At 33.2% G+C, this 13,842-nt stretch overlaps 1 protein-coding gene across 1 annotated transcript; it reads left to right on the forward strand.

Annotated features, from left to right (window-relative positions):
- The first annotated feature begins 684 nt into the window (after nucleotides 1–684).
- Nucleotides 685–13,316, forward strand: LOC111049490. The gene is made up of 2 exons (XM_039427493.1): nucleotides 685–847; nucleotides 12,626–13,316. The coding sequence occupies exons 1-2, from the start codon at nucleotides 794–796 to the stop codon at nucleotides 13,247–13,249; spliced, it is 678 nt and encodes a 225-aa protein (XP_039283427.1). The 5' UTR covers nucleotides 685–793; the 3' UTR covers nucleotides 13,250–13,316.
- The last annotated feature ends 526 nt before the right edge of the window (nucleotides 13,317–13,842 follow it).

The following is a 13,842-nucleotide window of genomic DNA, read 5'->3' on the forward strand; positions in this document are numbered from 1 at the left end:
CATGGGTTGACATGAGGAAAACGAATTGACAACGTTGTTGTTTGGTCGGTTGGAAGCTAAGAATCTCAACTTATTTTATTCTTTAGGCCCATATATGTACCATCTCAGGATATCACGGATATACCACCTGTTGGTATGAACCAGGAATGAAGAACGCTATATTAAACGCGACGATGCCTACTAGTATATTAGCGTTGAACGTAGATGTTGCCCATTACATTATCAGAATAAAACCACTAGGTTTATCGAACACACTGCAAAGGCAAACATACATCTTTAGAAATTTATTCTAGTACCTGCAACCTTAAGAATAGGCTATTTATTTATCTTCAATTTTTGTAAACTTGAATATCGGTGCTGTAAAGTATTATCTAGCACATTTCGATCACAAAATAACTATGATCATTCGTTGATAGAAACGTAGTCTATTTCTTCCATTCTTTTCCATTGTTTTTTTTATAGTTTCATATCTTGAGTCACCAATAAAATAGCTGTCATTCTAATGTTTATCAAACACACTGCAAAGGCAAACATACTTCTTTAGAGATTTATTCTAGTACATTACCTCACTATACACTAGCAAGGCCAATTTTATTCAACAATAAGTAGGGATACTATTTATTGCTCTTGAGACAATATTTACCTTATAAATCAGTCGATTTAATAAGGTGCAAAGCTTAAACATAATACATTACGGAAATGAATCAAACAGCCACTGTCAGTTATAGTTCATATAAAATAGCTTGATCAGAACATTTGAATACATTTCAGGTTCAAGCTTCAAGCTGCAGACATGGCTTCATTCACATCTCTATTATCCGCTCTTGTGTTGGTCGCTGGTTCACAGGTGAGGATATTATATTTATAATAAAATGATTGTTTTTTCTTCAAAGTAATAGTTTTAATAAGTGCGATAATGGTATATTGCCAGGCACTAGCTTAATAAAGACGATTATATATTCCCTTGTTCGATTATATGGAATTGAATTAATCAATTGTTTTTAGTTATACAAATTTCTGATCAAGTGGACTGTAATATTTTAATCAATTTAATATTCAATATATTCTGGCAGAAAAAGACTAATGAATCCATTCATGATGCAATGGAAATCTCTATTATTAGAACTTACCCCGGCTGATGATCGACGCTGTAAGTCAGAGTGATTTTTACCTATAGGTTTGGGTGGTAAAAGGGTAAAGGAAAGAATTAAGGAATAGAGAAACGTAAATAAATCACTTGACCTCTGATGATTTATGATGTAGCCAGGCACTGCAGAGAGTTGTTGAATCATGTATGGAATTCTGCTCCTCAATTTTACGATTAATTCACTACTACTTTCAATATAAAAAATACTCAAATTCTCAAATGTACTTTGAAATCAATTATTACTCCCTACGATAAGAGACGCGGAATTACAATTAATAATTTCCGATAAAAATACAAACAAAATCAGCAAACGAGTCGAACTGTCCTGTCAACGGAGGCAGTTATACAAGCCGACTGAACGAAAAACTTCAAACCAACAATTAAACAATTATGCAAACGGCGTCAACATACACCCGACCCTGAAAAATTCATTTTCAGCCAAAGCTGGAAACACAAAAAAAATCTGCAAACCCACAAAAAAAACATGCTAGAAAAAACCAACACCAAGTAAAAACAAAAGACCAATAAACAAAATGTGTGAACTAAACACACAAAAAAACCACTTGACGAATACAAGGCTATGGGAGCATATATAATGCTCATTCAGTTGGCAATGGATACAGTTTTGTAGCCGGCCGCTTATAACGTCCATTAACCAACCATACTGTAGCCACCCTTACAATTCCGTCTGATCCGGGAAATACCTCCTCAATCACACCCATTGGCCACTTCAAAGGGGGAAGATTAGGCTGGTCCACTATCACCACCATTCCGACTGTGAGCGACGCTGTATCTATTTATTTATTTATTACTCATCATTACATAACATCATGTCCGGGAATATTCCCGTTTGATACGTAAATTGTCAGATATAATAATACAGGTATAGGTACATAAGAATATACAATAACATATATGATAGAATCATAAAATAAAATCAATAACATTTCAAGTCTAAGTTATAGAACTATTCATAATAATAGAATAAATTTCACCTCAAAATCTATCAACTCTGCCACAGAGTAGTAGACTCTCTCAGTTAACATTGACTTTATAGTTTTTTTGAACAGCGGCAATGAATCAATTTTACGGATGGCCTCGGGTAACTTATTATACAATTTTATTCCTGAATAAGAAGGGTTTCTTTCGTAAGAGGCATGTCTGTGAATAGGGTATAATATCAATCTGATTATAATCATATCTGATTACGCGTAGAATAGTTATGTCTGTCTGTGCAAAAATTAAATTTATGGATATTACTCTTTATGAATATTAACAAATGAAATATGTAGATGGCAGGCAGAGTGAGGATCTTCGATTCCCGAAAAATAGATTTGCATGTATCTCTAGCTCTTAAACCAAAAACCACCCTAATGATCTTTTTTTGAATTAAAAATATTTTATAGCTGTCAGTCGAGTTTCCCCAGAAAATATTTCCATAGCATAGGTGGGAATAGACATAGGCATAGTATACGGTGATGAGTGTATTTCTATCAACTGAATGAGATAGCTTGAGAATAACATAATATGCACGGTTCAACTTCGTCGTGAGATTTTTTATATGTTCTTTCCAATTTAGTCCCTCATCTATTGTAACTCCTAGGAATTTTAAAGATTTAGCTGTTTTAGTCCATTATCATGAAGAGGGAGAAAACTTCTCAAGTTGGTTCTTCTGTAACTAAATTCCATCTGATAAGTTTTACTGTAGTTGAGAGAGGCCCTTTATTTTGAGCCAATCAGTTATGTTTTCCAGGTCTTTTTTTATGTTACCAGCTAGAGTTTTGTGATTTTTGTCTGATATAATGCAGTCGTGTCATCAGTAGCAAAAATTATAGGTCTTGATTGGGAAACTGACTCAGGGAAATCGTTCACATAGATGATGAATAATAGAGGCCCAAGTATTGATCCTTGAGGCACTCCATTCGTTATTTTTGAAAAGGAAGAAGACCTAAGTGATTCTTTATCTTTCAAACATTGTTGTCTATTATTCAAGTAAGAGCTTGCCGTGCTACCAATTTTTCCTAATTCGGTTGGAATAGCATTTAACACCTATTAACCTAAGGATAGTTGTCGGCTCCAATGTAATAGATTTTTGATAAGCTATGAATGGATCTATCACCTATGAATGAGAAATCCAGTTTTCAGAGCAAGTGAACTTATAATCTTCAAAAGAATTTTGGCAATATACACAAATACACAAAGAACAATATATTACAAGCCTAAGCATTTAAAGTTACTACGAGCTAAGGGTACTTATCCAGATTATAGTTGAAAAACAGTGGCTATTGGCTTGTATACACAAATAACAATATACGAACAAAATAGAACACTATAAACTGTTTAAAACATTAATAAATTCACTTAAATGAAAATTATTCAAAGAGCACCAAGTTACAACATACATAGCCAGCCATTAGTTTCAGAGAGAAAGAAGCCACTGGAAAAGCTACAAGTCAGGAAGGGAGCAAAAGCTTCTAGACAACTCAACGTTACAGACACGTCACCAAAAAATTATAAATTACAAGTTTAGAATTCACATTTTATATTTGTTCTCAATAAAACTTTATTTTGAAACTGTTATTTTAAATTTTTATATATATCATCTCTATTTAAATAAACCATTTATCTATTAATTCTGTTAACCCAGCCTCGGTGACACCATGGAACAATGCAACAATCATTTACGATAAAAAATTCTCAGTCGAAAAGTTTGTCCGTCTATCGATGACTCTGATATTTACTATAAAGTTTCATAGATCTCAAATTGAAGATTCGATTCCAATGTGAGAAAAAATGTAATATTACAAATACCCCCCTCTTGACATGAAAAAATTTTACTGTTTGAAAATTTAAAGAAAAAAATTACATTGACCCTAATGAAAATTTTGAATTGTAAATTCGAGAACAGTAACAATTTTTTTTTTTATATAAAAACATTACATGTCAACTATAATTGAAAATTATTATAAAAATTCATCAATAGCATTTGTTATATGTTTCCAAACAATATTTCAAAGTATAGAATTACTTTTGATTTAGCTTTATAATTTAAAGGAAAATATCTCAACAGAAAGTTTAATATGTAAATAATAGTTTTTTGAAATTGCGCATAAATTTAATAGATAGAAAAATTCAATTTTTATTGCATAAAAAAAATTAGTATGTTGAATGAAAAAATGTATTATTATTATTATTTTTTTTTTTTTTTAATGAATTGATGAATTGTTACATTTAATTTTCACATAAAATTTCAATAAATCAAAAAATGTTCATTTCTTTCATGATACTGTGACTGTTATTCTGAATTCAAAGTTGCAAATGTGAACATGGATGGCAATTACCTCCAGGTAATGTAGTAGTGTTGAAGTTTGAGATACAAAGTCAGCAATAAGCATGGCATTGCTATTGGCGTATGCTTTGGTGTCGGCATTGGCATTGGCATTGATATTGGCATTGGCATTAGCATTGACACAGGCATTGGCATTGGCGTAGATTTTGGCATTGGCATCAGCATTGGCGCAGGCATTGGCATCGGCGCAGGCATCGGCGTAGATTTTGGCATTGGCATCAGCATTGGCGCAGGCATTGGCATTGGCGCAGGCATCGGCGTAGATTTTGGCATTGGCATCAGCATTGGCGCAGGCATTGGCATTGGCGCAGTTATTGGTGTAGATATTGGCTTAGTTATTGGTGTAGATATTGGCGTAGTTATTAGTGTAGGCCTCAGCGTAGATTTTGGCGTAGTTATTGGTGTTGATATTGGTGTTGACATTGGCATAGTTATTGGCGTTGGCATCAGCATTGGCGCAGATTTGGCATCAGCATTGGCACAGGCATAGATTTTGGCGTAGTTATTGGTGTGATATTGGTGTTGACATTGGCATAGTTATTAGTGTAGGCATCAGCGTAGATATTGGCGTAGTTATGTCACACTAGTTCGAAAATCACCCAAATGTTCTTAACACTCTTCATGGCGTTCACTTGTTGCTGATTTCGAGATTCACATGATAACTATTTCAATGTTAATGTCTGTGCTGTACCTGTTATCTTAAAATGCTTATAAACTAAGAAGAAAATCTTGATTAGGCTATCAATACAATCTAATACACATGAAAATTATTTTTAAGTATATAACCAATATAAAATTGAAATTTGTTAACATCTTATTATACAATCAGCAATACATAAATTGTGAAATATGGAGATATCAATTATAAATTTCAATATAAAAAAAAAAATTCATTTCCATCTATTCACTGTTCAAATATCAAAATTTAAACCATTCTTCAAAATAGAAATAGAATTTCATAACACCCTGTATCATTTATCAAAATTGTAAAAAACATCAGATCATCACAACAAAAATTATTTCAATATATATTTCAATAATTTCAGACAATTGGTCTTCTATTCACAATCATTTCATAATATATCTGCATTTCATTATCATTTAGTATAACATTTCATTTATAGCAAGTTCATTTCACATTTATGATTTATCATTCAGGGTTTCAAAATTATTTGGTTTTAATTTTTTGTTCAAAAATTGTATAAAAAGCATATTATTTAATATTATTAATCATCGTTTGCCGGATACTATAGTTTATTTCGACTTTTCAATGTTCTAAACACAAACTACATTTCATGACAAAACTTTACTATCAATCATTGAACAAGAAACCATTCAAAACATCAATAATATTTTGCTTCAAAGGCAATCAATATTCATAAGTAAACATCATTTATGGCAATCAACATTATTAATCAACACAAAAAATATTATCTCATTACTGCCTCTCTAAGTCATAACCTCTGTTATTCCTTCTTTAGGCAATAATGGGTTTCCATCTCAAAAAACAATCACATACCAGCAAAATTCTAATCAACAAACCCCACTAAAAATTCTACATACACTCCAGCATCCATTTCAAACGATAATCAATCATATCAAAATTTATAGAACAAACAGTTTTAAAATTTTGAAAAAGACATCAATCACAAAAAACTTAGTGAATTTTAGCCTTTAACTCATTTCAATTGATAATATAACACAACGTTTTTATTCAATGAAAACATTATTATTCAAGTTAACTTTCATTAATACATCACATATATATGGATACACAATTTAATAATACTTTCAAATTTTAAGTTTATTCATTATAACAAAAGAATTTATACATAAGAATAGATTTCAGCATGTTCTAAATTGAGCCATTTATTTTTGAAAATAATTTATAATTTGAAGACTATATAATAAGTACAACATTTCAAGATTATAATACAAAGATGATCAAGATGAATAATGGGTAAATAAGTTCCCTAAAAAATACAAAAAAGAGAAAAAGAAAACTGGGTAAATAAATTTCCTAAATAATACAAAGAAGAGAAAGATTAATTAGAGCCTATCCTACATGTCAGTACTGAACTTTCATAAGGAAGTATATTTAATAAAATATACTACTATGGAATTTTGTAAATTCCAAGTATGACTCTAATTTGTTATAATTGTGAGCTATCACTCCCACAAAAACAACTGGTGAAGAAAAAAAAATGTTGACTATTGTGACTGGGTGGAGAGTTCCTAGATGTCTGTAAGGCAATGTGATAGCAGACTCTAGTATCGGACCACAAGAACAAAAGTATGCAAAAGTTTTTACAAACATTTGATGTTGCAGTCTTAAGGTTTTTATATCGCAAACAAGTAGGTCAGATAATCGAGTCCAGCCGTATGTGGTTCACGCCCACACCTCTAAAAGAATCACACCTACTTGTCTACCAAAAATCCAAAGTATTGGACAGCAAAAAAAAAAATAAAATGCAAAATGGGTTAAAAGCCCAGAAGAAAACTATAACCTAATTACATATGGCTTATGGCACAATATGCAATGAAAGATGAGAACATGGGACATAATTGCTCTGAAAAACCTAATTACCTAATATGATACCTAAAAAAAAAATAGACATGATTAAAATATGTAATACATGATGAAAAAATATACCACAAGCAAACAATTCTTACACTACAATGGATAGATTTTAGAAAAGTTAAGTTTTATCAACAATTTAAAGATTAGGAAATAAGCTACTATTTTAACTTCTAATTATTTCAGAAAAATACAAATTTAAATGACTATGGACAGATTGGTTAAGAATGCATCATAGAAGAAATTTTACTGAACATTACACAAAGACAGGAAAGAATCGAAATTTGAAAAGATTAAGGGCCAAGAAAAATAGGCTACAGGAAAGAAAAAAGACACAATTATGGACTCTTACCATACACTGCGTAGCGATTATGCTATTCTGAATCCCGGCATAACACAGGATCCTAATCATTGTGTGTTGGGGAATACCTTTCATCATGTGATTCACTGTCATCATCTTGTAAATAAGCAACTTGAAACACCTTTGAATACTTATACATCAATGGAAACTTTGTGCTTTGTTTTCTTCAAGAACATGATTTTATTCATGGGTTCATTTGTTTCAACAAAGCCATTTTGCTTGCAAAAGTTAGTCATGTTCACTTGAGAATGCATTGCATACACCTTTTCAATTCTCAGTTGAAAGTTGAACTCATCAACTTGACTCAAAGCAACATTCATTTTGTTTACATTGTTCCTAACCTCTACAGAAACCTGTCTCATGTGATCATTCACTTTGTTCATATTTTTCCTAACCTTCAATGTAGCAATATTACTTTCATGATAGTTGACTTTCAGTGAAGACAACTCCCTACCTACTTCTTTACTCAATTCTACTATCTCATTAGGGTTGACTTTTTCAACAACAGTAACTAGGCCTACATTGTCAGAAACTTGAACTAATTGATCTTGTATCTTAATACTACTATTATCCTGCTTCAATTTGCTTTCATTTTCATGATTATCTTTCAATGTTTCATGTGCATCTTTCAATAGAAAGTTTATACTAACCTGCTCTAGTCTAATGCTAGCAAATTCTTGCTTCATATCATTAAACCTAGCATTTTGATCTTGTTTCAATTTATCAAACTTAGCATTTTGCTCATCAAATCTAGCATTTAGCTCATCAAACCTGGCACTTTGATATTGTTTCAAATCATCAAACTTTTGTGTTAAGAATGCTTTAAGATTCAGATCATTTTTAATGTTTGCCATTTTGTAATATGCTCTGATATCTATTCATTAAAACTTGATCTCTCTTGAACCGACTTCCCATTCAGCAGTATACCATTCATAACCTATCAAGATATCTATCCTACTAATAATTTTTTATAACCAGGGATTTCATGGTGTACCATTTGGGACATATTTATTTTGTAATTCGGTCCCACCACAGGGGTAACATTTGCCGTGCTACCAATTTTTCCTAATTCGGTTGGAATAGCATTTAACACCTATTAACCTAAGGATAGTTGTCGGCTCCAATGTAATAGATTTTTGATAAACTATGAATGGATCTATCGCCTATGAATGAGAAATCCAGTTTTCAGAGCAAATGAACTTATAATCTTCAAAAGAATTTTGGCAATATACACAAATACACAAAGAACAATATATTACAAGCCTAAGCATTTAAAGTTACTATGAGCTAAGGGTACTTATCCAGATTATAGTTGAAAAAAAGTGGTTATTGGCTTGTATACACAAATAACAATATACAAACAAAATAGAACACTATAAACTGTTTAAAACTCAATTTAAAACATTAATAAATTCACTTAAATGAAAATTATTCAAAGAGCACCAAGTTACAACATACATAGCCAGCCATTAGTTTCAGAGAGAAAGAAGCCACCGGAAAAGCTACAAGTTATGAGAAGAGCAAAAGCTTCTAGACAACTCAACGTTACAGACACGTCACCAAAAAATTATAAATTACAAGTTTAGAATTCACATTTTATATTTGTTCTCAATAAAACTTTATTTTGAAACTGTTATTTAAATTTTTATATATATCATCTCTATTTAAATAAACCATTTATCTATTAATTCTGTTAACCCAGCCTCGGTGACACCATGGAACAATGCAACAATCATTTACGATAAGAAATTCTCAGTCGAAAAGTTTGTCCGTCTATCGATGACTCTGATATTTACTATAAAGTTTCATAGATCTCGAATTGAAGATTCGATTCCAATGTGAGAAAAAATGTAATATTACAAGCTAAACCAATTGAAGGCTGTCCCAACTACACCATAACAGCGAAGCTTTTCCAAGAAAATATTTCCATAGCATAGGTGGGAGTAGACATAGGCATAGTATACGGTGATGAGTGTATTTCTATTAACTGAATGAGATAGCTTGAGAATAACATAATATGCACGGTTCAACTTCGTCGTGAGATTTTTTATATGTTCTTTCCAATTTAGTCCCTCATCTATTGTAACTCCTAGGAATTTTAAAGATTTAGCTGTTTTAGTCCATTATCATAAAGAGGGAGAAAACTTCTCAAGTTGGTTCTTCTGTAACTAAATTCCATCTGATAAGTTTTACTGTAGTTGAGAGAGGCCCTTTATTTTGAGCCAATCAGTTATGTTTTCCAGGTCTTTTTTTATGTTACCAGCTAGAGTTTTGTGATTTTTGTCTGATATTAATGCAGTCGTGTCATCAGTAGCAAACATTATAGGTCTTAATTGGGAAACTGACTCAGGGAAATCGTTCACATAGATGATGAATAATAGAGGCCCAAGTATTGATCCTTGAGGCACTCCATTCGTTATTTTTGAAAAGGAAGAATACCTAAGTGATTCTTTATCTTTCAAACATTGTTGTCTATTATTCAAGTAAGAGCTAAACCAATTGAAGGCTGTCCCAACTACACCATAACAGCGAAGCTTTTCCAAGAAAATAGTATGATTCACACATTCGAATGCCTTTGATAAATCGCAGAAGATGCCGGCAACAAACTGCGATCCATCAACAGCCAATGAGAGACTTGATATGAATTCATAAATGGCCCCAGTTGTATTCCTGCCCTCACGAAAACCGTACTGATCCGTGTGAAGTAAGTTGTTCATGTCACAAAATTTAATTAATCTGGAAGCAGCTGCCATTTCATAAATTTTAGAAAATGCTGATAAAATAGCAATTGGTCTGTAATTACTGAATTCGCTTTCATCGCCCATTTTAAATATTGGTATCACAGTCGAATATTTTAGAAAGTCCGGAAACACTCCACTTCTAAATGAAGAAATAATCAGAGACACCATTGGCTTTGCTAATGATAACACACAAATTCTGAGCAGGAATGGAGGAAATTCATCCCAGCCAGGTGTTTTAGATAAATTTATTTTTTCAACTAATTCAATTATCTCTTTTTCTGTAACTGGTTCTAAAGATATAAGCAAGTTATTTGATTTTGGATATTTTCTACAATAGTTTAGAGCTTTGTGTATCTTTACACCACTTCTGTCTGACCTGTAATTCGTGGAGGTACTCCTTTCGCCATCTACTCCAAGAAGATTGAACCATTTGGCTGACTAACTCGAAACGATTCAAACGATAAATTGAACATTTTTCGACATCCTGCATAGGAAGATATTTGAGAGGTGTCAATGTCAGGAAATGTGCAGGTGTAAGCGCTAGTGGTTCGCGCGGATCTGAGCTCAATGGACACAGGGGTCTTGAATTCAGCACAGCTTCGATTTGTAGTAATACGGTGTTCAACTCTTCGTAGGTCAACCCAATCACACGGAACAGGTGTGACTTAACTGACTTAACGTTCGCCTCCCATATGCCACCAAAATTAGGAATACCTGGCAGTAAAAATTTCCATTCAATACAGTACTCCGACAATTGAGATGAGAACATTTCTTGAAAGGCTGCTGAATTCAATAATTGTGACAATTCTTTGTTGGCACCAACAAAATTCGTACCACAATCGGAGTGCATCACATGACAGGGCCCATGACGCGATAAAAATTGCCCGGAAAGCATCCAAAAATTGAGGCGTTGATAAACCTGACACCAGCTCAATGTGTACTGCCTTTGTCGCCATGCAAACAGAAAAACATATGTAGGCTTTAAGGATGAAAGAATTTCTGTGCCTAGCCATGGTGATGTTTATTGGACCTGCATAGTCCACTCCACATTCTTGGAAGGGTTTACATGATGTGACTCGACAAGACGGTAGGCTATCCATTTTGAGTGTGATCTCTCTTGGACTACATCAAAAACAGATATTACATTTATGAACACGATTACAAATAACTGTACAAGCGGACAATATCCATAACTTCTGTCTAATTAGTGACAACAATAAATGAGGCCCTGCATGACAGTTTGTTTTATGATAGTGATCAATCAACAATGTGACAAAGTGATCTGTTTTCGGTAACACAATTTGATGACAACTATCAAACTCAATGCTCGCATTCTGCAAGCTACCACCAACTCGAATAAGCTTGCTATCTAAAAAGGGGGACAACCACTGAAAACGAGTAGGACAATCTTTTCCATTATTCAATAAATTCAGTTCTGATGAAAAATGATTTTTTTGAATCACTCTGCACGAGTACAACTCGGCTATCTCCAAGTCCGAAGTTCCTGGTTTCAGTACTGCCTTCAAAACAATGACAACAACACACAACAAATAATTATAGTTGGAACAGCGCTCAATCAGATGATAGATTACATTATCAGACAAATTTTCTGACTCGAATACAGTCAATACAGTGTTCTTTTTCGCCTCTGGTGGATTTTCCAGCTCAACAAATTCCGTATTAACCGGCCAATGACTCTCATCCATAGACAACCACTCAGGCCCCGTCCACCATAAATTGTGCTCTACAAGGTCGCACGGAGTCAAGCCTCTGGACAAACAATCCGCTGGATTCTCCACACCCGCTATGTGCATCCAACGATCAATCAGACAATCTTGAATCTGGGAAACTCTATTTGTGACAAAAGTTTGCCACCGAGATGGTGATGCTCTAATCCCCCAAGCAGCAAGGAAATGATTTGAAAGGGCTTGGAACTAATTGCCAGTGATTTTAGTAAATTGAATATATATTTCTCAAAAATTGATATTATCAGAAATGTTTTATTCTATTCAATCAACAATGCCATGGAGAATTGATTCCCTAAATTTCATAAATTAATCTCTTACCGAATTTGAAATGATCTGTACCAAAATTTAAAATTTAGATGATTATATCGCAAAAATTAATGATTTAATTTTTTTTCTGAGATAAACTTTTTTATTCTGATAGCTTGATATGATACAAATAGAAAATCTTTGAAAAAAATCATCAGTTGGAAGTTTTTTTATCCTTTTGCACAGCCTTAAACAGGCCTTTGCAGAGCACGGGTTACCTGCTAGTATTAAATGAGTAGAATGCATTTGAAAAAAGTATTTTATGAGTGATGTAGTTTGTCATTTGTTGATGTTTAGCCCTTTCTCATAAGTAAATCTTTTTGAAATCCTATAGAAACATTTGCGGGTTCATGAGGTATAACAAATAATAATAGTATGTTTTTTCAAATTTTCAGGGAGTGGCTGTGAACCCAATGGGAATGGCGGATGCAGGACTGGGAATGGTGGATGCAGGAGTTTCAGCGGGAATGGGACTGGCAAGTACTGGAATGGATGCAGGAAAGGGCTTGGCGAATGCAGGAATGGGTGCTGCTAGTTCCATGTCTGGTCGCATGACGGAGGAAGTTGGAATATTAAATGGAAACATTCAGGACATGTTAGGAGCGCAGATGAAGGGAGGCGCAAACATACTGAATAATATATTGAAGACGGACGCTGCCGTTCTCACTGAAATGGGGACAATGATCAGTTCTATTGCACACTTAACTGGAGCAACATCACAACAGATGTTGCAAATACTACAAGAAGTCATGACGAAAGGACCACTCGCAGGTGCTCAAATGTTACAGAGGTTATTAGCATACATTGCACAAAAGAAGATAGCAGCAGGTGATAAGATTGTTTCCAAAACCAGCAGCTTCGCTGATGGCATGAAGCAAAAATCGTTTATACCATTAAACATGTTGGATAATATGTACAGAACGCTTGGATCAGTTAACGATATAACATCAGCATTGACTGGCACTCCTTCGCTTGCCGCATCAAAAGCAGCTACAGCCCTCACTCCACCCGTAGTTTGAAATATTTCATCAGAGAACTCTTATAAGTGATCTATGAGGCGATTATAATAAATTTCTGTAAATTTAATGAGTAAGTTTATTTGAAGTTACTATCCACTACTATATCCACGAAATAAATCCATCACAACACAAAACATACGATATTCAATCAAATTTTAATGTTTCAAAAGAAATTTAGAGCGAATATTGATAATTAAATATCAATTGAATCGATATTCAATGAAAATATGTTTGGAATAAATTATCACTACTAATTATTTTATCGAGGGAAAAAACAAGAAAATAGATTTGCTTGTTACACTACCGTCAGTTTCACAAACTAGTCAACTACAACAGATTTAAAATATTTCAACTACATGATGAAAAAATATTCAAAAATCGATTGTCATTCTAATAAATGAGTAGCTGACTCAATTTCAAGACATTTGATTCAACATATTTTATTCACCACTTTATCGGATACTGTATATCACAATATCACTGTATTTTATAAACCACAAAGCTTCCTGTCCTGTCATACCAACGCCTCGTGTGGTTGGCCCTAATTGATCAATAGAGTTCAACAATGTAGAATACATTGTAATAAATATTGT

The sequence above is a fragment of the Nilaparvata lugens genome, chromosome 4 (assembly GCF_014356525.2).
Source record: "Nilaparvata lugens isolate BPH chromosome 4, ASM1435652v1, whole genome shotgun sequence".
In the NCBI taxonomy this organism is placed as follows: domain Eukaryota; kingdom Metazoa; phylum Arthropoda; class Insecta; order Hemiptera; family Delphacidae; genus Nilaparvata; species Nilaparvata lugens.

Bases quoted from the DNA above. Each gene is read 5' to 3' on its own strand.
- LOC111049490 (XM_039427493.1), top strand. From the start codon at position 794: ATGGCTTCATTCACATCTCTATTATCCGCTCTTGTGTTGGTCGCTGGT. The intron at 848-12,625 runs GTGAGGATATTA...TCAAATTTTCAG, and splicing joins TGTTGGTCGCTGGTTCACAG to GGAGTGGCTGTGAACCCAAT.